The 26,069-nt window shown below is 38.8% G+C and overlaps 5 protein-coding genes across 8 annotated transcripts; 4 read left to right on the top strand and 1 right to left on the bottom strand.

The window, feature by feature from the left end:
• The first annotated feature begins 597 nt into the window (after nt 1-597).
• Nucleotides 598-1,084, top strand: LOC137734847 (histone H4). The gene has a single exon (XM_068474147.2). The coding sequence runs from the start codon at nt 668-670 to the stop codon at nt 977-979; it is 312 nt and encodes a 103-aa protein (XP_068330248.1). The 5' UTR covers nt 598-667; the 3' UTR covers nt 980-1,084.
• Nucleotides 1,085-2,684: 1,600 nt separating this feature from the next.
• Nucleotides 2,685-5,977, top strand: LOC137734112 (ACT domain-containing protein ACR9). The gene is made up of 6 exons (XM_068473396.2): nt 2,685-3,028; nt 3,167-3,388; nt 3,511-3,616; nt 4,438-4,789; nt 5,073-5,357; nt 5,438-5,977. Exons 1-6 carry the CDS (start codon nt 2,875-2,877, stop codon nt 5,582-5,584), a joined length of 1,266 nt encoding a protein of 421 aa, XP_068329497.1. The 5' UTR covers nt 2,685-2,874; the 3' UTR covers nt 5,585-5,977.
• A 2,358-nt stretch (nt 5,978-8,335) lies between these two features.
• On the top strand, nt 8,336-9,706 carry LOC137735529 (enoyl-CoA delta isomerase 1, peroxisomal). The gene has a single exon (XM_068474957.2). It carries the CDS (start codon nt 8,652-8,654, stop codon nt 9,366-9,368), a length of 717 nt encoding a protein of 238 aa, XP_068331058.1. The 5' UTR covers nt 8,336-8,651; the 3' UTR covers nt 9,369-9,706.
• A 1,533-nt stretch (nt 9,707-11,239) lies between these two features.
• LOC137734841 (uncharacterized) lies at nt 11,240-22,519 on the top strand. Of its 4 annotated transcripts, none has more exons than XM_088696635.1 (19): nt 11,240-11,683; nt 12,708-12,787; nt 13,590-13,640; nt 14,310-14,831; nt 14,973-15,230; nt 15,602-15,667; nt 15,751-15,930; nt 16,022-16,073; nt 16,195-16,476; nt 16,865-16,975; nt 17,236-17,427; nt 17,902-18,177; nt 18,458-19,078; nt 19,675-20,162; nt 20,307-20,367; nt 20,466-20,534; nt 21,220-21,613; nt 21,725-21,876; nt 21,976-22,519. In XM_088696635.1, exons 1-17 carry the CDS (start codon nt 11,438-11,440, stop codon nt 21,304-21,306), a joined length of 3,642 nt encoding a protein of 1,213 aa, XP_088552761.1. In that variant the 5' UTR covers nt 11,240-11,437; the 3' UTR covers nt 21,307-21,613; nt 21,725-21,876; nt 21,976-22,519. The 4 variants fall into 4 exon arrangements, with proteins under 4 accessions (XP_088552761.1, XP_088552760.1, XP_068330239.1 ...); XM_088696634.1 differs by having other exon boundaries at nt 20,295-20,367; XM_068474138.2 differs by having other exon boundaries at nt 21,220-21,876.
• A 463-nt stretch (nt 22,520-22,982) lies between these two features.
• LOC137733237 (THO complex subunit 4A) lies at nt 22,983-25,709 on the bottom strand. The gene is made up of 5 exons (XM_068472385.2): nt 25,391-25,709; nt 24,968-25,093; nt 24,139-24,207; nt 23,872-24,056; nt 22,983-23,412 (listed from the first exon to the last, which is right to left on the bottom strand). Exons 1-5 carry the CDS (start codon nt 25,583-25,585, stop codon nt 23,223-23,225), a joined length of 765 nt encoding a protein of 254 aa, XP_068328486.1. The 5' UTR covers nt 25,586-25,709; the 3' UTR covers nt 22,983-23,222.
• Nucleotides 25,710-26,069: the final 360 nt, after the last annotated feature.

The raw sequence follows: 26,069 nt of genomic DNA, 5'->3' as shown, positions 1-26,069 counted from the left end.
CCTAGCATTACACCACAAATTAATAGTATTGCAGTTATTACATTTCGTGTATTATAGAAGAGTACACTTAACTGTGGTTTTTCTCCTTCAAAGCATATGTAGACAGTATAAAACATCAATGTTTAGGACTACATTTAACCACGGTTTTCCTTATTCCAAAAATATTTTTTGCTATCTTTTTCAGAACGAGTCTGAGTCGAAGCATTTAATTCCGAAGCACTTCTTGTTATACTATTTCGAAACCCTTGATTAATTCCTAATAAATAAACATATAATTAGTAACTTACATAGTCACACTAGCATTGCATCTTAATCATTTCAAACGAATTTAGAAGGTTTCTATAATACACGAAATTTTTAGGCCCACCGCCACAATATTTGGCAAGCAATTTAAAGTAGCGGGAAACTCCTTTTAAATTTTCCAAATACCACGATTCAAATCCCGCCACAAAACAAAACCACGATCCGCGTCACTCATAACCCAATCAACTCCCACCGTCGATCTTCAGTTCATCAACGTCTCAAAATCACCCAAACCCAAAGCCCCGGATCGACCTCCTCACCCGCCCCCCGCTATAAATACACTTTCCCCATTAATCGCAACCCACCACAATCTTTCCACTCTCACCAAAATCTATCTTCCGAAACGACACCTTAAGACACGACAATGACAGGCCGCGGAAAGGGAGGCAAGGGGCTGGGCAAGGGCGGAGCGAAACGGCACCGTAAGGTCCTCCGCGACAACATTCAGGGAATCACCAAGCCGGCAATTCGGAGACTGGCCAGAAGAGGCGGCGTGAAGAGAATCAGTGGCCTCATCTACGAGGAGACCAGAGGCGTTCTTAAGATCTTCTTGGAGAATGTGATCCGCGACGCCGTGACCTACACCGAGCACGCGCGGCGGAAGACGGTGACCGCAATGGACGTCGTCTACGCTCTCAAGAGGCAGGGTAGGACCCTGTACGGATTCGGGGGGTAATTTTGTAAATTGGGATATCGGGTTTCGAACGGGTCCGAATCTCAGATTCGGGTTGTAATTTGTCGCTAAAGTTTGGAAATTGAAAGTATCCTTTGTTTGTTTGGACTTTGCAAGTAGCACTCCGTGGTTGGTGGCTTGTAGTTTTCAATCGCGATCTGAATCATTTCTGTTTTTTAACATGTGCTTCTATGAGAAAGTGCTGTTTGTCGGTACAGATTAGACATGTGAACTCTTTATTTTCTTCTCTCAACTTTGTGCCCTCTAATCTTTTAAATTGTGTTAATTGCCTATTTTAATTTTAATTTTTTGGTTAAATGATAGGTTTTATTAAATTAATCATTGATGAGATTTAAATTCATGTTATCACGTAAGGTTTAATATCTTTTTATTATTGTGATAAATGGTTGCTTGCAAATTGTTTTAATGGCTTATTATTACCAAAAAAGTCATCTTTTACATTGGTTATTTTCATTCATTGCTTATCTATAGTCTACTTAAGAGGTAAGTACAAATAAAATTCAAGAAGCAAAAGAAATTCAAAGAAGATTAGGAATTTTGATTCTAGTAATTAAAATATATGGAGAGAAAATAGAAATAATTTTTAAGTTAAGGGTCATTGGGAAATTGTTCTTTATTCTTCTTGTTGATGAAAAATATTGCTAGTAGAATAAACACTAGGATATATAGTAGTTCACCTAAAAGGTAGGGTTACATTCATTGTAGTCTCTTGAATGCATTGAGTATAATTGTATAAGGTCATAAATAGTGCTTAGCGTAACAAAATATGTTCTCTCCTAATTCCTCCCACCCCTTGAAGGAACTCATCCTCCTTGTGTAGGCTCTTCTTTAAGCCTTTAGTCTTTGGACTCAAACCTATTATTTCATTTGCATTTGATGCACTGAATGCATAGATTTGACTTGCTATTCATTCTTTGCCTTTTGGCTAATCATGGCAATGAGGTGACATTCGTGCAAGTTTACTTGCATGCTTTCTTAGGACAATGCGGTCGAGCACCTTAATTGGCTCTAGGGTTGGTTCAAATTCATACCCGGCTACCCTTTCTGTCAGCCTTTATGTTCTTTTGTAGGCTTTTGTTCACACAGCTAATCCCCACGTGATGTGGAGTTGATGTATGAGTAGGTTTGCCTCTTTGTTCTTAGGATGTGTAATAAAATTATCAGTGCACCGACTTGCTCTTTAGCAATCGGAAAGTACTTTACGGGGAAGTGCTCAGCCTTGTTGTTGATAACACATCTGGAGGCCATGTGCTCCCAAAACACTCACGACCATTCTTCCAAATCTGTTATGCCGAGACCTTTTGGGCTGTGTTCCTTTGGTTGGTATTCCTTTGAATCGGTGTTCTTTTGAGTTCATATTTCTTAAATCAATGTTCCTTAAAAAGGACTATGCATTAATGCTTCATAGGCGTTGACATAGAAGCTCATGGGACTTTTTTAAGACTCGTCAAATATATAAAATGGCCTTGAAAAGGTAATGCATTATCGTCGCATGCCACTACTTGATGGATGTGGATCCAAGTGGACTTAAATGCCAAATTGCAGTTTGAAGTTCGCGTCCTTAGTTGCAATTTCCTTTTAATTTCGGAGCTAAGTGGACAAAATTGAAAAATCAGTTGCCATTTATGCAAATTTATCATCCCAAAAAGGGTAAAAACCATAAATGTTGTTACGTGGGCCGCGGCTGCTCTGTGACCGCTAAATACTTGTGACGTGGCGCAATCATTAGGTAAGTCCAAACAACTAATCCGACAACAGCCGCCCCATCTCTGTCGAGAGTTCAATGTTTAACCCCTGTGTAATCCCACCAAAGTCGGCCGGGCCGCCACAACCTCTCCTATGCCATCTCCCAGATTCGTAAAAACACGGAATCAGCCATGGGCATTCCCTGCGACGACGTCGTCGTGATCCAGCCGGGGAAGACTCCCGACGAGCCCTCCGTCCTCACCCTCAACTGCCCCGACAAGGCCGGCCTCGGCTGCGACCTCTGCAGAATCATCCTCCAGTTCGGCCTTTCCATTACGAAAGCAGGTGATTTCAAATCTCCAGTTTCAGATTCTGGCACCTGGGTTTTTGAGATTCTCAATTTGGCACCTGGGTTTTTGAGATTCTCAATTTGGCACCTGGGTTTTTGAGATTCTGAGAATTTTTGGGTGTTTTTTGTTGCAGATTTCTCGACGGATGGAAGGTGGTGCTATATAGTGTTGTGGGTCGTCCCCCACCACCAATCCCTGAGGGTCGATTGGGAGAGCTTGAAGGATCGGCTCTCCTCTGCGTGCCCGTCGTCGTGCTTCTTCTCGTTTTACGTCAATCAAATCTCCAACGTCCCCACGCCCTCTCCGGTCTATCTGTTGAAGTTTTGGTGCCACAACCAGAGAGGCTCACTCCACGGTTAAAATCTCAGCTTTTTCGTTAATTTTTATTGGGTTTTCGCTTTTATTTTCGGTTATTGTTTGTTTTGTTTGTGTGGTTGAATAATGAATAAGTTATTGTTGCTTTTTGTGTAAATGTAGATGTTACCAAAGTGCTATGTGAGCTTGAAATTTTGATTCAGAGAGTGAAAGTGATGCCGACCCCGGATGGCAGGGTTTTGGATCTCTTCTTCATCACAGATTGCTTGTGAGTTTTTCGCATGCCTTTTGAAAATTGCGTATCGGTGTTGTAGTTATTAATTTTAGATATAATAATTGTGAAATATCCACTTTTAGTGCTATCAAAGTATGCATGAGATTTAGGCGTCAGCGATCGCTGTTGAATGGTTGTCTGGATTGCTAATTATTCTCAGAGACATCGGAAAAAGCTGCCAATTTCTTCCTGTTGGTTTATGACCCTTTTGAGTTTTTCCCTTAGTGTAAAAGGGATCTAGATGAATTCGTTTGGCAATGTGTTGGACGAAGTGTCTGATCCTGTTGTATTGTTGATCAAATAACGTTAAGTTTGAATTTGATGGCTTATGTGGCAATTTGGATATTACATAACTCCATACTCCACCTGATGCTAGCAAGGGAAAGTGCACTAATGCCCAAGTAAACAATCCAAAACAATGAAATGTTGTCCCTTTTCTTTTTGGCGTCAAATTTGCCGGCGCAATCTTCCTCTCTTAATCCACATCAGCTTTTGCTGATCGGTGGGAGTAGTTTTCTGCCAAAGGTTGCCGCTTTTCGTCCACTATGGCATCTGACGTCTCGGTTGGAGATGCTCTTAACTGGGAGAACTGCACGTGTATTTTGGGTTGTCACTGTTTGCATTTCTTCAGTTTGTTCTTTGGATTTTGGATATCATTCTTACCAAACTTGGGGAGATTCATTTGAGTTTAATATGTTCCCCGGCATTCACATCATAAGACCACTTTCAGAAAGTACATAATGTGAAGTAGTAATTGCTCTTAAGTGTTGGTTATACAGTGTCAACCACCCTTATTTGGTACCATATACTTTTAGGGAGTTATTACACACAAAACAGAGGAGAGACGACATATGTGAGCATCTGATGGCTGCTTTAGGAGAGTATTGCATCACCTGTGAGCTTAAGTTGCCTGGGCCTGAGTATGAAAGCCTGCAGGGGAATTCTTCTCTTCCACCAGCCCTTGCTGACGAATTGTTTAGCTATCAGCTGAAGGAGGAGGAGGCTTATCCAAAAGCTCTCACCCGAAATATGAGAACGGTGAAAAAGACCAGTATTACAGTGGATAATTCATTGAGCCCTGTTCATACGGTGCTGCAAATACAGTGTGTTGACCGGAAGGGCCTCTTTTATGACATTATGAGGACTTCCAAGGACTGCAATATTCAGGTACTTTTTCAAGATGTCTTTAAATTCTGTTGTCTGAAAATTTGGGCTGCCTCAATATACCAGGACAGATTTCAGTCAGACAGGCACTTTCATATATATATATTTCCGGAGTACCATGTTTGGTACCTGCACCTGTAGGTATGTAATAAAAAGAATCTTCGGTTTTCCTTTTTAGTGTTCATAACTCCCATTGGATATGACTTTTGTGTTTCACTACTTAAAATACTGATTTATATTGCAATTAGCAGTTTAATGATGCAAGTCTCTGTTGTTTCTCATTTAGATTGCCTATGGTAGATTCTCGTCACCTGTGAAAGGCTTCCGAAATTTGGACCTATTTATTCAGCAGACAAATGGAAAAAAGATTGTTGATCCTGAAGTTCAGGTTGCATTGTGTGCTCGTTTAAAGGAGGAGATGGTTCACCCACTGCGAGTGATCGTTGCCAACAGGGGCCCGGAAACTGAACTCTTAGTTGCTAATCCAGTTGAGTTATCTGGAAAGGGGAGGCCCCTTGTATTCTATGATGTTACTCTAGCACTGAAGCAATTGGGAGCATCTATTTTTGCGGTAAGAATTTGATGTGAGTTTCCTATCTTTTTGTGGCATGCCCTTTCGCTTTCTCTCATTATTTCATTGTTGGCATGCAGGCTGAAATTGTAAGGCATTCAACTTCAGTTTGCCAGTGGGAAATCTACCGATTTCTTTTGGATGATAGTCGTGAATTTCCGTTGGCAAGCAAACAAAATAGAAGTAATATTGTAGAGAGAGTTAGAAGAACCCTCATGGGCTGGTGAGCTGTTACATTCACTCCCCTTTCGAGGATCGCACTCTTTCCATCTTGTAAGTGCGCTGTACAGCAGTTCCGTCCAAATAGTTATAGTTATCTGCACTCGAGGAGTGTAGAATCACTACTGACTATTTTAGGAGGAAGTTCGCGGTCATGTACTCAGGCGCACTACTGTGAGACTGCCGAACTATATTTTAGCTTTTGCCACAAGGGTTGCCGTCCTTACTGTGTAACTTGTGTTTTCTTAAAATTTCGAACATGTATGTTCTCTGTATGTTGTATTTTCATCTTGAAGTGCTTATAATGTACTCTGCTTTTCGTAGTAACACGGTATGTGTTCATCTGAAATAATTATTGTCGTAGTAACCAGGTGTATATATATAAATATGTTCATCTGAAAGTGTTATTTCGGCTGCATGGTGGTTACGTTCAGCAGCATATCTGCGAAGTTTTTAGATTTCAAGATTTGCGTCTCTTCATTCCACATATCTCAAAATTTAGATTCATTCAATGGTGATAAATAAGGTGGTAACGTTACCATCACTTGAATGTGGTGAAAAAGAAAAAAACTTCGAATGTGAAATGTCTGCCATGTTATCCTTTAACTCGCTGGCCATTGCTTATTAAAAAATCAAAAGAGAAAGCTTATTGGCTTTTTGGAGAAGTGGCAATTTGCAAACACAAAGCCAAACGCAGCCTTAGTTCGGCCAAATATACGCCTGGGCGGTAAACTGCGTCGTTGTACAAATTATGATCATCCTCGTCGTGAGATGAAGCAATAAATAAGCTCTGCTCTCTCTGCTTTCAAATCCCCAAATTCTACAATTTAGGTTTTCCTCTTCGTCTTCTTCTTCTTTTGCATCTCAACGTTTACCTCACACGAACTAGGTGATCACTCTTTCCCTTACGCATATAAACATCCATGTCTATTGTATATCTTTGCGGTTGAGTTTTGAGGAAATCGCTCTGGCATTGAATTTTCAGGAATTAAGTCGATCGCTGGTTCTTCTGGCAGGCAGGTTGCAGCTCTCGGTTGCTGGTTCTTGTATCGGTTCTTTTCTCTCATAAAGATATTTCGTTGAAGGTTTTGCTTGGTGGTCTCCAACATGAGTCTGAGTACAAGTCGAAGCCCAGAACGAGCCAAGAGATACCAGAGAGAGCGCATCTTACCGTGATGCTCCATATCCCAGGGAACTTCGCAGTTATAGGTACCTCATCGAACGTTCTAACCTTTGTTTCCAGCATGCTCAATTTGCTTTTGTCTTTTCTCGCTCTTATGGTACTCGTAAAGCAACTTGAGATGAATTTCTGCAGCCATCCCTTGTGTTGGTATGAGCTTGGGTAAAGTTTTTTTGTTTTTTCTATCATCTGTTATTTTATTTTTTCTGGAAGTACACCGGATGTTCATGATTTTAGCATGCAGAGTGTTTGACGTGTTAAATTATAAAAGTATCCATACAGTTACCGAGGCAGATGACTTGCTAGACAAGAAATCGAAATGGAGATATAGGGCTGCCATCACAATATGTTAGAGTTAGCAAATTTACGAGGCAGGATGCGATTGAATTTGAAAAAATAAGTACTGCATTTTACCTGGATTTTCATCAACTCTCCTCAGGATCTATCCAGTGTTTACTGTGTGACATTTGAATACTCAAAGAAATTTTGTTTAAAATGTTCAAGTTGACTTTAATTTTCACTGGCTGAGTCGTCCTTTTTGATAATAATTCGATAGCTAATCATGTATATCGCTACCAAACTTCGTGGTATTTGGACTCCATATGTTTATCAAAGATTCAAAACTGATATAGTCTTTTGCTGCTTCACCTTCAATTTCATGTCAAAATGATTATTCAGTTATTTTTTGGGGCAAGATAATCTCTGCAATAAATGTAAACGGCCAGGGCATTTTGCAAGATATTGCCCGAATATGACTATCTGCAACAACTGCAGACTTTCCGTTTAAGGTTTAGAGCTATAGAAAACAGGTTGAATGGAGGACCGCAAATCCTGATTTTCTCCGGTGAAAGTGTTTTTAATATTCAAATGCTATATGTTTTATCAGCCACATTGCTGTTGAATACAACTCAACAACTACGTGTTGGAACTGCAAGGAGCCTGGACATCTTGCAAACCAATGTTCCAGTGGTCCAGTCTGCCATATGTGCGGTAATAAAGGTCATCCCGCGATGCAAGGCTCTGCAACAATTGCTACAGGCCGGGTCATATTGCAGTCGATTGCACAGATGAGAAAGCCTGCAACAACCGTCGGAAACCCAGTCACCTTGCTCGTGACTGCCCCAAAGAACCTGTTCGCCACACTAGCAACATATCAGGCCACGTAGCCTGCCATTGCGCTAAGTCAAGCCTAACACCAGACATCAGAGGCCCTTTCCGTGACATCATGTGCCGTACTTGTGGGATGCTAGGTCATATCAGCCGAGAGTGCGTATCGATTGTCATCTGCAACAATTGTGGTGGAACATGTATAAAATCATGTATAAAATGCACGACCTTTAAATGGATTTGATGTCTTTCTTTTGGACTCTAAATTGGGTGTCAGTAGGGGATATACCGGGCTTTCAATGATACCTTCATCGTGGTGATATTTCAAACCGAATCACTCACTGTTATATCTTTAGTTTTTATATGAAAATGCAAAATTAGCTTGAAATACTGTCATAATGACACACCTGTCGTGCGAAAATGAAACTTTATAAGAACTTAAAAATCGTTGGTTGTGTGAAAACGTGTACATCCTTTGAAACGTTGCCGTAAAAAGCTTTTTATTGCCTGAAAGCACGTAAGCTGTCCAAATAATACCATGGTTGTCTGAAAACGTGCATAACCTTCCAAATGATTTACTTAAGAGTTTTCGATAGTGAAAAAACGTAGATAGCCTTCTAAACGTGGCCACAACAAGCGTTTGATTGTCATAGTCGTTCCAGAAAAATGCCGGCTTCAATCGACCATTCTATGCTCTAGCCCGCAGCTTTATATTTCTTCGACCTTGGCCAAATCCGAAACTTCAAACCCTACAAGAGAGTGAGAGGAGATTTTCTAGAGAAAGAGAGATGTGCACGTTAGAGAGGAAAGGCAACATCTTCATCCTAACGCTAACAGGCCCGGGCGAGCACAGGCTCAACCCCACTCTCATCGACTCAATCCGATCCGCTCTCAACCAAATCCGAGCCGCCGTCACCACCACCGCCACGTCATCATCGCCCTCGGCCCTAATCACCACCGCACATGGCAAATTCTTCTCCAACGGCTACGATCTCTCCTGGGCCCAGTCCTCTCAATCCCGCTTGGAGCTCATGGACTCCAAGCTCCAGTCCCTCGTTGCCGACCTCATCTCCCTCCCGATGCCCACCATCGCCGCCGTCTCCGGCCACGCCTCCGCCGCCGGCTTCATCCTCGCTCTCAGCCACGACTACCTCCTCATGAGGCGGGACCGCGGCTTCATCTACATGAGCGAGCTCGACATCGAGCTCCTTCTGCCGCGTTGGTTCTTGGCACTTATCGAGAGCAAGGTCGGGTCGCCGGCGGCTCGGCGCGACTTGTTGCTCAGAGCCGATAGGGTGAAAGCCGACGTGGCTGTGGCGAAGGGGATTATCGACTCGGCGCACGATAGCGCCGAGGAAACCGTTGAGGCCGCGGTTATACTTGGGGAGGAGTTGGTCGCGCGGAAATGGAACGGACACGTGTACGCTCAGATTCGCAAGGACTTGTTGTCTGATGTTCTCGATGAGATCCGCGCGAATAATGCTGGCAGTAGATCCCGGCTGTAGGTTTATGGGTCGGACAGGCATGTGGGCTTTTTGGCCCAATGGTTATTTTAGGTTGGATTCAATAAATCTTGGCCCAACGTGCTGTTGCTACTTCTTCTCGTCGTACTATGGGCTGATTTGATATTGCTGTGCTTCGAAAAAAATCTGATTCTGCTGTGTTATGAGAATAAGAAGATGTGAAATAAAGCAGCAGAGTGTTTAGTAAACTTTTTTGTAAAAGTACTTTTGGGAAAGAAAAAAAAGCAGTATTATAGTATTTGGTAAACTTTTATCCAAAACAGTTGTGACTGTGTGAAATGACCAAAAAGGGTATAATACTAGATGTGTCATTAATTTAATTTTCTTAACAAATAAAGGTGAATTACTAAATATACTTTATTTTTAAAAGAAAAATATTTATAAATTTTATCTTAAACTTATAATCCAACATTTAACAAGAAATCATAGTCCAACATTTATGCTACTTCACATTTTCAGTTTTTTTTCAAAGCTCATTTTTGCCGCTTCACATTTTCAGTTTTTTTTTTCATCCAAAACTGTGAAAATAAGCTGTTTTTAAATTTTTACCAAATACCTTTTTGAGCTTAACTTTTTTTTTATACTCACTTTTTATAAAAGCACATCAGCACCAAACCAGTGCATATATGTTGACCACCTCCCAAAAAAGAATTTTATTCTTGTATTTGTAGGGGATCTAATTTCTTTTAGGTCAAAACATATTTTCAATGTTATAAGTAAAAAATTATTTCTAAAAAAGGTTATAATTCAAAATATTTCCTTCCATTTAGTTAACCCAAAGGTGAAAAATCAAACCATAAATTAACTAGTTAACTAGTAGGCTTTTCTAAAAAGTCTGAAATTTGTTCGTGATCAAGTTTTGTAGGAATTACTTGTACTCATAAGTAGAATGGTACATGGGATGGTTAGGGTCATTTATTCCATATCGTCATCCACCCCCTTGAGTAAGCGGAATCCCCATTTGATATTTCATAGCCTTGTAACTCCTTTTAATCATTTTCCCTAGACAAAATAACTTAATGCTATAAGGTACTGCTAAACAATTTTTTAGTTATTTTAGCATTGATTGATGTGGATAATCGCACTAAATATTGCTAGAAAGGCTCTTGGGTGTGTAAAAACGTGTCTAACCTTGTAAAGATTTCTACGAAGGCTCTTGGTTATGTGAAAACGTGTACGTCTTTTTAAACGTTGCCTAAGAAAGCTTTATGTTGTCAAAAGGCGCATTAGCTGTACAAAGAATGCCATGGTTGTGTGAAAACGTGCATAACCTTCCAAAGAATTCCAGAAGAGTTTTCGATTGTGAAAAAAACGTATATAGCCTTCTAAACGTGGCCACAACAGACTTTTGGTTGTCTGAAAACGTGTTTAGTCTTTCCAAAACTGTGCCAGACCAACGCTAGTGTCACAATTTATTTCCTCCAACGGATGCATTTACTGCATTTTCCACACTACCATTTGCTTACATACTCAATACTTTGTCCAAAAGAATTCATGATGAGAGCGGGAAATCAAATTTAACAGAAAAACCAAAACAAAAACTTGAAAATAAAATAAAACACAAATCCTGAAGAAAATCTCACCCCCTCTCTCTCTCTCTCTCTCCACTCATACCCCTTTTTATTCCCAAATATCTTTTATTTATTTATTATTTTTTTCTGGAAGAAAAAGGGACAAATTCTAGCGCATGCCAGCTAATCACGCCTCATAAAACTACGCCATTCCTCCAGCTAATCACCGCATTACACCGATATTTAAGAATCTACCAAAAAAATAATATTTAATTATTTAATCCGTAATTCAAAAATAAATAAATAAATAAATACATAACAATTTTCCCAATCTCTCTCTCTCTGGCGCACTTGGTTTACATTTGGAGCACAACACAAACGAAAAAGAAAACGAACAGTTTTATTGTTTTTATTATTTTTTTTAGATTTTGCTCAAATGTAAGAGTGGAGCTCTCCACAGAGCAAGAGGACCAAGTTTTTCTTCCGCCGTGCGAAGTGAAATTCTGAGAGATTCGGGTGGCGACCCGACCCGAGCACCCGATGTCTTCCGGCTACAACAGTCCGGTTCGGAGCCCCGGGACTTCGAGGCTTCAGTTGGGCGGAGGTGCAGGTGGTGGAGGAGGAGGAGGAGGAATCTCCAGGTTGAGATCTTCGTCGCTCAAGAAGCCGCCGGAGCCGCTGCGCCGAGCTGTGGCCGACTGCCTGTCCTCCTCCGCCGCGGCTACCTCCCACCATGGAACCACTTCCTCCACTGTGCTCCTCTCCGAAGCTTCTCGAATTCTTCGGGTGAGTGGAAATTCTCTTGCTTTTTTTCTGTTTGGTTTGTGATTTTGCTAGGAGATATTTGGATCTTTGAAATGCCGGTTTATGCTCTGGAATCTAGGTCTTCCTGGTTGTGTGTATGATTTTTGTTTTAATTGGTGGATTTTGCATGAATTCGAGATTTGAACTCTGTTTGATTGCTGAGAAAATCACTAGGAAAGAAAAGAAGAGAAAAAAAAAACTGTTTTTTGTGAGTAAAAGGCAACTTATTAGTGAGTTTTATGGCTTAAAAGATAGATAATTAAGCTGAATTCTCGTTTAGTGGGTATAAGGTTTTGGCTTTAGCTAGTTCAAAATCATACACATTGTAGATTTTGCTTGGGGTGTTTTTAGCTTTGCTACATTCTCTTAGCTGTTAGCAACGAACAGAGCACGAGTGCTGAAAATGGTTATTCGTAGTGTGTGTGTGTGTTTACGTTTTGAGTTTGCATTGGAGCCTGGAGAGAGTATTTAATGTGGTTTCCCTGCTCTGTGATTGGTCTTAAATAAAAAATGTCCTTGCTTGGATCACTTCATATTTAAATTCAAAAGAAAACGCTTCTTTAATTATAATCGTCCTCAGGCGAGCAACTGTTTTTAAGCTCCAAGTGTCCACCTAAAAATCTAATGGTTTAAAACAATTGCATGCAAGGTGATATAAGCTCTTTGTACAAAGTTACAAGTGGCTGAATTAATTTGGCGTTTATTATAAATTTGTTGTTCAGTTGGCACTCAAAAGAGTCTTTCTTCTGAGTGGTTCTCTCTTTAACTATACATATTGGGGCAAGTTGAAATGGAATTTTATTGCCGATTTTCGAATTTACTGGTTAGGGAGCATATTTAGATTTCATTGCTCTTCTGGTTGGTTGCAATTATTCAATTATCCACACATGAGTGTATCTGACATATGATTGAGAAGTTTTTAACAGTGCTCTGTATCCTGTTATTTGATTGACTTGAATGAGATTCAGTTTCATATTTCACAAGTTCAACTTATTATGATTGGCAGGACTATCTGGCAGCCCCTTCGACGATGGACTTGTCTTACAATGTGATTTTAGAACATACCATTGCCGAGAGGGAGCGAAGGTAAATCTTGTATATACTCTTGTAGGTTTTCTATTCTTACTTTAACTTAAATACTTGCCCATTATCCTTAGCTCTAGTGACATGGGATGGCTGAGAAGAGGGTAGAGATCCTAGGTTCAAGTTTCTATCTAACCAAAACAAAAGAAGAAACTTGTGCTTCACACATTTCAGTAACAATAACAAGCGTGGTATAATTGGTGTAAAAAACCAGCTTTGGCGATTAATTTCAAAAAATTGAATCCAGCTTTGGTGATTGTTTAGAAGAAATCTAGTTTTGGCTGTGTGCTTCTCAGATTTGCATCACAAGATTGAATGGGCCATAAAATATAGTTCAACCTATTAATCAAAAGTAATGAAAGGGGGTAAATTTGGGAACACTTGTAACAGCAAACCATTATAACTGCCAGTAAGTTGTGTATAGAAATATATTTGATACTCATAAGAGCTCTGTAGAAGGTGAGGAGTAAACATATATGGCTTCTAGTTAATGGTAAATAAGTATGCATATGGAATACAAAAAAGAAATGAGCATTTTAAATCAAACAAATAAAAAAAGGTGATAGCAGATATGTATAGCATAGAATTATAATAACTATTTGATTAACATACACAAGGAATATTTTGGGAGATTAGAAGCATAGTGGTACACTGGAGTACTGGACCTTTTAGACATTTTCAGAAATATGTCTCTGTCTGTATGTGTATGTACATTTAGCGTTTTAGAAGTGCATGTAAATTATCTCTGTCTGTAAGGGACAATATGTGTTATCCTTTTACCTGATGTTACTTTTATTTATGCCAGCCCAGCAGTTGTTGCAAGGTGTGTGGCACTTTTGAAACGCTACCTTCTAAGGTATGTTCTTTGTATCATGAGATCTTTAATGATTCTAATAACTTGATGTATGAGTTGTTTATGTCACAGCTGTACAGCCTGTACTCATTTCTTCTAGTTGCCTGCAACGCTTATTATTCTATCGTTGAATTATTATTTTTTGTTTGAAATGGGCTTCGTTGTTTTCTATTTGTTCATAATCCTTCCAGTGGTCATTGTTGTAATTTCCTTCATTTAGAAGGTGTCATTGGTGACTAAACGTGTAGTGTAGGGACTGATATGCCTGATTTTCTTCAACCTCCTATCAAAGCCTAAGCATTGGGAAAGAAGATAATGTAGGATACTAATCTATGAGGAGAAACCTGTACTGGTTTCATTGAAATTAAAATAAATAAGTTGCTGTTTAGAGAAATGATTTATATCACACTCTGGGCACAAGTTATCCTCATTTGTGTAGATTTAATTTCTTGCCTTCCATTTACTGCGTTACAATTTATTTTAACAGTGGCTTGAGACTTGCCATACTGACACTGATTTGAATATATTTTATGTTGTCGTTAAAGTTACCTAGTAGGCCCTTACACTGGATGCACATTCTATGGTCTGAAATGAGGGAGAAACATCTTTCCTACCAGGATAGTTTCTTGCAATTTTGATCAATAGGGCTATACATTTTTTTACTCTCTGTAGGTACAAACCTAGTGAAGAGACATTACTGCAGATAGATCGCTTTTGTGTAAACACCATTGTTGAATGCGACATTGGTCCAAACCGGAGATTGTCTCCACGGTCGCAATCGTTTGGATCAATAACATCAACAATATCAACGGCATCTACAAATGTAGTTCCTTTATCTGTACCTAGTTTTGCGTCTGGGGCACTTGTGAAGTCATTGAACTATGTGAGGTCTCTTGTGTCTCAACATCTTCCAAAGCGGTCATTCCATCCTGCTGCTTTCTCTGGAGCTCTTTCTGCAACAAGACAGTCTCTTCCGAGTTTGTCTTCTTTGTTGAGTAGGTCCTTTAATTCACAACTAAGCCCTGCACACAGTGGAGAACCTTTGGAGAGTAAAGATGCCACAACCATGTCTGTGTTGAACTTATCAAACATTGGAAAGGTTGATGGAATGGGAGATGTTGAATACTTTGCGCTTGACGTTTTCAAGTGGCGCTGGCTTGGGGAACAGCAGTCATCATCCTTAGGGACTGAAAGGTAATTACATATACTTGTGTTTACCTTCTTATCTCTGGTGGTTGATTTCTTTGTAGTTTACAATTTTATTTGGTCAATATCTCATATTTTTCCTCTTGCTTAATATACTAACTTGACTGCTTGACGTGTTCCACTATCAAGTGATCGTGTTGTAAATCCCCAAGATACGAGAATGCATAGTCTTCTAGAAGTAGGTGCCGCAGCTCTACTTGTAGGAGATAAGGAATCTAAAATGAAAGGTCAACCTTGGAAGTATTTTGGAACTGCTGATATGCCTTATCTTGATCAACTGTTGCAACCTTCCCCAGTAACGGCGATTACTGATTCTGCTGCTGCCCGTTCCCATTTGAGAGCAATCACAGCATCTAAGCGTACTAAATCCGGCCCTCATCAAATATGGTACGCTCTTACCTCTTGTTCAACTGTTGTTACATCTTGGTCAACTATGTTACAGCATTTTATAAAATGTAGCGTAGGAATTTGGTTCTCCAATTTTTGTGGCACATAGTTCTGAATATTACGACAGAACAGAATCATGTTTCTATGACTGAAAAAAAAAACTTCGAAGATATTTCGTTTAAATTCACTGCCTTTTGCAGATATTTCTATTACCACCAGGGATTTACATTTTAAAATAATCCCTTCTTATTCCCTGTTTTCTGAGGCATATTTGTTAAACCTGTACTCATTAGTCCTATGTCATCGGATACTAAAACTTTGGTACAATATTGACACAACTACTATTTTGACATTGTACATCCAAATTTCAGGGATGATTCTCCAGTGAGCACATTTCGTCCTCGGGCTAAACCGCTATTCCAGTATCGTCACTACAGGTAACAAATAATCAATTATGTTGTTCGTTATCTTACTCTCTCTCTCTCTCTCTCTCTCTCACCATATTTTGGTTGTGTATCAGTGAACAACAACCCTTGCGGTTGAATCCTGCTGAGGTTTGTGAGGTCATTGCTGCAGTTTGCTCTGAGGCATCTTTGCAGAATGCTAATGTGAGGACAGTGTCATCTAGATTAACTAATAACTATGGAAAGCCATCTATGGATGCGGCAGTGAGCGTCCTTATCAAACTTGTTATTGACATGTATGTTGTCATGCATTTGGCCAGTATTTATTACAGTTCACATTCCCTGTCTTTTGCTGCCTCATTGTATGTTGAAAACCTCATTTTGTAGGTATGTCTTGGATTCCGGGACTGCTGCCCCTCTCACTCTGTCTATGCTTAAGGTGATAGTCAACTACACGCTAATATTTCATTATTAGATTATCCATTTTTCTTCCCCCCGCGCCCCTCCTCCTCCTCCTCTTTCTTTCATTAGGTTACAATTTTTTTTATATTATCTTTCAGGAAATGCTTAATTCTCCAAGAGCAACATGTAGGAATCGTGCTTTTGACTTGATTTTGAACCTTGGAGTTCATGCTCATTTATTAGAGCCAATGGTAACCGATAACGATTCCACGATTGAAGAAGAGTATTCTCAAGAATCATATTTTGACAGTGAATCTATGCTTGCAACACAAGGAGTGAGAAGATCAGATTCTGTTATGATGGGCACTTCCTCAGCAATTGATAATTTTGAAACTTGGATTTTGAATATTTTGTATGAGATATTGCTGTTTCTTGTTCAGGTATATTTTCTGTCATATTCGTTATATAACTTTCATGTTGGATGCATGTTATTTTTCTGACAAGCTGTCCATTAATGTTCAACTAAAAAGTTACAGTTAAAGCATTAGAAAATATATTTCAAAACCGGTTAAAATAATTAATCTAAATTGAATGTTTCCTGATATGTTTAGACAAATAAACCTCAAAGAGTGCAAACTTCTACTTTTCCAATTAAAATCCACCACCTTCTTATCTTAAAAAATCTGTAGTTTCTTTCCACCCAAACAAGCATGTTAGGACACTTTTTAAGTTTTTAACTATACTATTTTTCTGTTAAATGTTTTAGTTTCGATATCGTGGAAATTTTGCCATCATTCTTTACCAACTAGTCTCTTATCTTTCGTACAGATAGAAGAGGAGGAAGAATCTGTCTGGGCTTCTGCTCTTAGCTGTTTGCTATATTTTGTCTGTGATAGAGGCAAAATCTTGAGAAACCGGATAAATGGACTTGACATAAGGGTGAGATATTTTGAAGTTTTGTATATCAATGCTGTAATCATTGGAAATGTTTGACAAGTTTTTATCAGAAACCTTTCCTATAATTTTTGTTTAATTTTTATATTACCATCTTTTTCATAAGATATAAGGCTAATGTGTGAATAAACCTTATGTATCCAGTTTGTACCAAATAATGCTATAATCTAAAAATTCACTTAATATTTCTTTTCTATCATATCAGTGAGTTTAATGTTGGTTTTAATTCTACTTCCTACTGTCAGGTTATAAAGGCACTTCTAGAAATTAGCAGGAAAAATTCTTGGGCAGAAGTAGTTCATTGCAAGCTTATTAGCATGTTAGCAAACATGTTTTATCAAGTACCTGAAGGAACCAACAACGCTGTTTCAAGTACCCAATTGTTTCTGGTGGAGCAAGTTGATCTGATTGGTGGAATAGAGTTTATTTTTGTTGAGGTATGCTAATAATTTACTATGAAACTGGAATAAATAGTAAGGTTTGTTGATTTTTTTTTTTTTTGCGTTTCTTTTTTATCTGAACTCTGAAGATTAGCTTTATTAGAAATTTGGGTTGTTAGTTGATTCCTAGCATTTAGCTAAGACCTCTGGTAATCACAATCCTGTTATCGTCTGTGACTTGTAAAGTGTTTGTCTAATATTGTAACACTTGGTATGTGCTTATTGTTAATATTTGGGGACGGGAAAGCAAGTTTGATGATCTTAAACATCACTTTAGTAGGCAAAGAACTAGCACACACTCAAATCCGTGTACTTACTAGAAGATGGAGACAGACCTGTTATTAGAGATGAGCTTTACTTAAATGTTTATTTATTATTAATGCAACTAATCTATTAGTGCTTTTGCATTGAAGGTTTCTTTTTATGAAAAAAAGTTTCCTGATTCCAAACTATAACTATTTTGCAATACAGTATTCACTTGCAAAATCAAGGGAGGAAAGGAGAAATCTGTTTTTGGTTCTTTTGGACCATGCTTTACATCAAATAAATGAAATATTCATAGCTACTGGAGTCACTGAGTATAGCGATGACGAGATTCAGCCTCTTGTTGCCCTTCTCAATCGAGCTGATGCGCCTGAAGCTTTCTATATATCTGTTAAGCTTGGGTTGGTAGGCATTGGGGAAATCTTGAAGAGTTCTATTTCAGATGCATTATCTAGATATCCGAACAGTGAACGGCTCAATATGGTAATGTCTCAAAAGTTTGTGTGCGTGATTGGTGTGAGTCCATGTGCATGTTTTGTTTGTTCGTTCCCAAAAAATGTATTTGTGCATGCGCTGTGGGTAGGCCATGTTCTTTCAATTTTTTCACATTTTTGTTTAATGGAATTTTTTGCCAGTTTCAGAAATTATTGGAAAGTTTTTTTCGGTTCCATATTTTCTTTTGATTTGGATAAGTCAGTTAATTGCAACAATTTAATGAATTTATCAAAGTTGCTGCTATCTGAATTTTGTTTTAACTTTACAGCTGTTGGACAGTGTAATGGAGAAACTTGGTGCAACAGTAAGCTCATTTACTCATTTGGACACAGAGTTCTCACACATGATGCAGATAACCAAATCTTACAAGTCTCTGGATAGCATTGAAGGTGCCGTTCTGAGAAATGGAGTTGGCATGAAAGCAAAACTCTCATGGGCTCTTTTACATTCCCTTCTTCATTCAGAAAGAATTGCTTACCATCGGAATGCGTATGTCTGGTTAAGTGACCTGCTTATTGCAGAAATTAGTGAGGAAGGGAATTCAAGTATTTTGTCAAATATAAAAAACATGCAGCAGAAAATTGCCCATGCCGGTGTTCATGATTCTTCAGTTGCTTCAGATGTTCCTTTGCCCATTTGGCTTATGTGTGGGCTTTTGAAGTCAAAGCACAACTCAATCAGATGGGGCTTTTTGTATGTTCTTGAAAGGCTTCTTATGAGGTGTAAGATTTTGTTAAATGAAAATAAAGTCCAGAAACATGGCAGTGATATTGGCAATGTAAGGAGAGATAACCGTCTCGAGAAAGCTAGTGCAGTGATAGACATCATGAGTAGTGCCTTGTCCTTGGTTTTTCAGATCAATGAAACAGATCGCATTAATATTTTGAAGGTAATTTTCTTAAGAACCAGAAAATCTCTTTACTAAATTTAGGAAACTATTAACCACATATGCTTTAATTATATGGCTTTTAACTGACGGACTCTGAATGTTACCTTTGATTTTGATTGTTTGAAAAAAAACATAAGGTGTACCACTTCTGAATGGTGTAGGGACTGGAGTATTTCTCCACTTAGTCTTGCTGCAGGGTCAATGTAAAATGTTTTGTCTGCACAAAATCATATTTGGTATGTATTGAATGTTTCTTGACCTTATCGATAAAGATTATTAGTGTAATATTGATAAGGCTGAGTGTCGTGACATGATACATTCTTATATAAGGGATTTACTGGCTGGGAATTTTGACTGGTAGAATTTTATGTAAGAACAAATAAATGAAAAATCAAATTGAGTACATCTAGTGCAAATCTGTTTTTCTAAATAGTATTGGAGAATTTGCTTTGAGTTGCTGCAAAGTGCATTCTCATTTCCCCCCAAGGATTCACGTATGTTTCATGATTTTATGGAATTCACTTGTGCGTTTTTTTTTTTTTTAGTAGAGGGTATATTTTCCTTATCCCCTATTTTTCCTTGGTTTCTGTAAACAGATGTGTGACATTCTATTCTCTCAATTATGCTTGAGAGCTCCATCTGCAAATACAACAGACTTTGGAGATGATGCACAGCTTGGTAGGGTTCTTAGACGGATGGACGGAAATAAAATAGTTGACGAGAAAGAGAGTTCTCACCAGGATGTTTGTATGGAAGAATCCAGTGGCAGATCTGGCCTCGGAAATAACAATCCTCTAGATCATGAGACAGAATCAATGGCAGCACTTCTTCTCCGAGGACAGGCCATAGTTCCCATGCAGTTGGTCACACGAGTTCCAGCTGCATTGTTTTATTGGCCATTGATTCAACTTGCTGGTGCAGCAACAGACAACATTGCGTTGGGTATAGCTGTTGGAAGCAAAGGAAGAGGGAACCTTCCTGGTGCAACATCTGATATACGGGCTACGCTTTTGTTACTTCTAATTGGTAAATGTACTGCAGATCCTGCTACTTTCCAGGAAGTTGGCGGGGAAGAATTTTTTAGGTGATTCTTCAATTCATGCTACCATTGGATGAGCTTCCCTTTTTTTTCTTTTTTTCTTTTTTTCTTTTATATATATTTCTGCTTTTTATTTTGTTGTGTGTGCATATATATGATATATGATTCATTTTTAAGTTATAAATTCAGGGAACTCTTGGATGATACAGACTCGAGGGTGGCATATTACTCATCAGCTTTTCTTCTGAAGGCAAGAATGCTTTTTCTCCTCTTCCCACAAACAAATTACACTGTACTGAATATGTGGTGATGTTTGTCCTGCTAACAATTTTAATTTGTGTTTTATAGCGAATGATGTCAGAAAAACCTGAAAAGTACCAGCACATGCTTCAGAATCTTGTTGTTAGAGCTCAGCAGGTGGGCCTTGTTTTAGTATTGTGCATGCCGTCACACATTCTCAATATGATTCCTGAAAAAGATAATAGGTCATATTTTGCATAGATATTATCATATTGTCGTGACTTGGATATGGTGATTGAAATATAGAAACTTTTATAGAAACATTAGAGTATAGGACTATAGGTTATTGAGGATTGTTTTCTTTGTAGGAGCAATATCTCATTGTAAAGTTATGTTTTAGATAACATAGGTCGAAAGTATGATAGCTTTAGGCAGCCTGATAAGAAACTATGTAGCATTCAACTACTGGATTTATATTCCTTGTCAGAAGAGTCACGGGCGTGTAATATTTCGTACAGACTAAGCCTTATTCTGAAACCAACTTTGCCCTATACTTATTATAAAGAGATTATCTCTAGCGACTACTCATCCTTGTATTTGTGTTTGTATTGCTGATTAACTTGCTTGGGAGCTGGTTTTGGAATCTCCAATTGTCCCATTTAGTTCTCTTCGTAAAGGTCATGATATACGGTTGACAAATTTTAACTGCTAAGGTTTTAAAGGAGATGGCTATAAGGAAACTTATCACCTAAGCATGTCACAGAAGTATGGATAAAAAAGATAGTTTACAATTCCCTGTTGGAACTTGGAAGAGCTTATAATATAGCAGCTAGCTTCTCACTGCCATGTTTACTCTGTGCAGAGCAACAATGAAAAGCTCTTGGAAAATCCATATCTTCAGATGCGTGGCATACTTCAGCTGGCAAACGATCTTGGAACCGGGTTGTAATCTGGTGATGCAGAATTGTAGATGTTTCCCTATACTTGTAGAACAATGCTTCCAAGCACAGGCTCATGCCATCAGAATGACACATATGCTAATCCTCGAACAGCACTATTTGGCAAGTTTGAAAAACCTATGTCTGGGATTATGCTTAATTTTCAAAGCATCCATGAAATTCTTGGGAAAAATAGTAAACATAGGGTAGGAGATGCATTACATGTTGGATAAGGCTGAAAAGTCTTTCCTACCGAACACAGTGGGGACGTCAGCAATCAGTTCCTTGTGGTTGTCCTTCTCAAATGATTAGAAAATGGTGAGCCAGATCGAGATCTACTTCCCATATCTTCCTATCCATACTGTACATTATGTATTGAACTGTTGGGGGACGCCTTTGTTTTGTAAAATACATGAAGTTCATGTTCAGCTGAAGGATTATGGCGGGGGCTCGTCAGAAAAGAAGATACTTAGAGCACACGTAGCTCTCAGAAAGTTTGGAAATGTTTAATTCTTCTTCTGCCTTTCGTTCTGCAACTGGAAGTTGCAAGGCACGGGCGTAGCATGTAGACATATCTCAAGGTACTGCCACCTATCCTCAATGAATTTTGTGCATTATTGTACTTTATGCTAAGATTTGTCTGTTTAATAATATATACTTTTTCTGTCGTGTGCATGCAGTTATTGTGCATTACAATGCCAAGAGACCTTGTGAGAAACTTTCGGAGAATATATTCTGTAGACTCCAGATTTCCATTTTCGTCCTGCCTTCGTTATATTTAGTAATTCCTGAAGGCGTTATTGACATACATGGGCAGTGAAAGTTTTTTACATTTGTTACTCATAGAGCTTCGTCTTCCTGACAGCAACGCGAAGAGAATTGATCTTTGTATGTTTAGTGGACAGAGTATACCGAGGTATTAGAGGGTATTACCAGACGTTATGCTTCTCTAATTCCGTTAATAGGGGCAACACAGGGGTGTCTGTTTTTTCAGGGCACCCCAAAGTGTGCCTGCGCTGATTTTTGAGTCTCCAGGGTTTATTTTCGACATTGTAAATATGTGAATTATTTTCAATTTTTTTTCGTTTTGATTCCATCTTTTTTTCCCGTTTCCTTCAGCTAATTGTTGATTGTTGTAAAATGGCTATAGAGAAATTGAATCTTTTTTGCATGTCTGTTGAGAAATTTTGTTTTTCATGTTCAATCGATCGATTTTGAGAGGAAGTATTGGTTTTATTTCTTTGTTTGCTGATGGGTTCTAAATTCGACCGTGACAATGTGTATTTAGATTTTTGTTTGTAGAAAAAAGAATCAATTGAAAAAAGTTATAGCCTATACTAAAAAGTCTGAAACCCGTCATCACCAAAAGAATCAGTGCACAATTTTCTCAAAGCCATGTAAAGGAGAGATCGAGGGAACAAAGTTTGTGTGAAAGAAGAAAGAGTTTAGGGTTAATCGTGTACAGGTCGAGTTCAGAGACTTCGTAGCAACTGTGAGCAAAATAATATCATCTTTTGGGAGCATGAGCATCCAATCTGCTGCCATCATATGCCTACCATTGAAGTGAACTTGACAAGCATTTGGTGCTTCTTACTTGAAATAACAAAGAAGTAAGCAGATAAAAATGAGCAACCAAATCAGAGATACTATCCAGAAGATTGCGGCCGAAGCCAGGAAGAAAGATGTCTGCCGGCCTAGAAATTTATCGCTCATATATAAAACCAAAAGGGGTGGCATTGTACGCATTTTTCTTTATGCAGCTGCAACTCTCTTAGCATGGAGCACAAAATGGAACTTACCACTTCCAGTGTAAAATTAAAGTACTGAGGAGCTAGTAATGCTAATAGGTAATGCTCCATATACGTATATTATACCAGTTGGTGACTCAACTCCCTAGACTACCAGTGTGTACATTTCAAATGTGACTTCAATTCACCAGCAAGCGTTTTTGGCGGTAGTTCTCCAAGTCAGCATCCAGATCTTCAAAAGTCACTTTCTCACGAGGCGGCTTCACCTGCTCACGAGGCTGCTTCACCTGTCCATGGCCCCTTCCAAGTCCAAAGCCACCAGTACCACGACCACGAAAGAATTCCCTACCACCAGCTTGACCTTGTCCACTGCCCAAGCACGTGACGAAAAATAAGTTGATGAATGATGGAAACCCCTAAGCTAAGCCTAAAATATATAATTAGGACAATTGAGATGGCATCAACAGGAAATTATTTCACATGCCTTTTCTTTCCTAATTTTCCAACAATTAACTGCAGACAATAGATTGTATATTACTTATACTCCACCAATCAACTTGTTCTGAATGTGTCTCAATGTTTGCACGGTCTTGCACACATATAACCAACGGCCCAGTACACATACATTACTTATCGAATTATTTGATCTCTGTGAATAATGACAAGTTAATATTCTGCTAATAAATTTAGCTTGGGCTAACTGGCAGTCCTTTCTTTTCTTTTTTTTTTCCGGTTTATCCAGTTACAATTGACAGTCCTGACTTTAATATACAGCACAGATGCATTATATGGATACGGATGACCCCAAAAGAAAGAGAACCTATATACCTTTGGAAGACAACGTTTGGTTTTCCCATCAATCTACTTGTAATTGGAGGCACAGGAACAGAAGCAACAGGACTCACTCCCACAAGCTCAATTTTCATTGGCTTTCCATCAAGCTGAACATCGTTATATTTCTTGATTGCTGTTAGAGCATCTGAATGGTGTAGATATCTAACTTCCGCCGTTCCCTAAATATAAGCAAAACTTATAAACCATCAAAAAGAAAAATATAATTGAGAACAATCTATTGATGTAAAAATTGAAAGATACCTTTGATCTTCCACTCCTATCATAATGGATTGAATGGTGTATCACATGACCAATATCAGAGAAGAGCAACTGCAAGGTAGCATTGTGGTTATCAACTCTTTCACTTAATTGCAAACGAGTGGGGGATACATGGAGTTCAACCAAGTTTAAGTTTGACACATGCGGTTCTAATGCATGAATTGTCATGCTGATGGCCGAGCTAAACAACATCAAGAAGAACTGAGAAACATCCAACCGTAGGATTGAGCAGCACCCTATGTATTATTAGCAACTGCTAAGTTTCTGACTTTACCCGCACACCACTCACATTCAGTTGCACATACAGAACCAAAAACCAAAGAAACAAAATAAATAGATACGGAAACAAACGTACTTTGTTTTTTTATTCAAATACTGCCATAAAACACATGTTGAACTATTTGTCAGCAGAACCATCCCAGTAACACTAGATTGGAAGATCGCAGTCCATATCCAAAAAAAAAAACCCTTTACATACAGGAGGCATGAAACGACACATTCTCAATCTTGGTTCCAGCCATCCAGGTAAACTTTTTTTTGCTCATCCCACCCTCTAACTCCAATCCTACAGATTACAAAGACCATATGAAACGATAGAACCCATTTCAAACAAAACCCGTACGGAGATTCTCTGGGCCTGCAAACCAACCACATAACCATATAATATTTTTCTACTTTTTTTGTGATAACTAAAGGTTGTCACCTACATTCCTCCCGTAGAAATTTACCAAACTCCAAAACATTAAATTGTTCTGCACACAAACAATAACATAAACAAGTTAATAAAACTGGAAGGGGAACAGAGAGCTACCTCAATATCGCTACTCGAAACCTCATAATCCAAGTTAGATACGTATAACTTGGTTCCCTTCGGTGAGTCTGTCCCCATGGTCACATCCATTTCGTGCTCAAATCTTGATCTTGGAACTTGCACTTTCTGCATCACGTTTGTTAATTATATAATAAAGTAAGCAACAAAAACCCATATGCATAACAGAGCTATATATACAGAGAGCCAAATTCTTGCTTGGTTCCCGAGAAAATGTAGCTCAGAAAACTTACTTCCGCCTACAAAATTTGAACACGCGGATTAAGGGTAACATTTTTCTTAGAAAAATACTACTAATAATATTATATTAATTTATTTGTATTTTTCCCGCATTTTCTCAGCAACCAAGCAATGCATTAAACTCGTCAAACCGGAAAATGTAGGAAAGGAGAAACTCTAGCGCACTGGTTTAGGAAAGTAGGGCGCCGTTCTAACGTGGTTGCGTTTCACGAGCTGACGAGTGGGTCCCGGTGCGTAGCCTCGGCCGCCTGGGGGCACTCTGAAATCACGGCGATGCCCTCGATGCCCTCCGGCTTCCGACTTCTCCGCCTTGCGCCTCCAGATGAGATCGTCGAGCGACATGTCCAGCGGCGGGGGCATTTCGGGAAATGGCCGAGAGCTGAGGGTTTTGCAAGACAGTGAGTGAGTGAGTGAAAGGGTTTTTGGTTTTGCAGGGCTCAGCTGTACCGTGTACCTGAGGTTTTGCAATTATATTTGCCAGAAGGCGGTTAACAATAGTTCTCCTCCGGAGCACGCACTTTCCGTGAAACGTAGCCAGAAATGTGACACGTGGTGATAAAATATAATTTTGTTTTTTTTTTAAACCTCACCTTCTAACATCTTTAATTTTTTTTATTATAAATAATTCTAACATTTTTATTTTTTTTATAAATAAAATAATCCTCTCTTCCTCTCTTCCATCCCCACATTCTCTCTAACTGTCTTCTTCTCTCCTTCAATCAAAAAAAAAAAAAAAAAAAAAATATTTACACACACTTTGTGTGTAGGAATATACTAGTAGAAAATATATAATCAGTTGATTATAAAAGGGGCATTTTTGCTCACTACCATAAACTATTGTGTA

This window comes from Pyrus communis, chromosome 7, assembly GCF_041283825.1.
Source record: "Pyrus communis isolate YQ-2024b chromosome 7, ASM4128382v1, whole genome shotgun sequence".
Classification (NCBI taxonomy): Eukaryota; Viridiplantae; Streptophyta; class Magnoliopsida; order Rosales; family Rosaceae; genus Pyrus; species Pyrus communis.
This window is presented reverse-complemented; position numbering and strand designations above follow the sequence as displayed.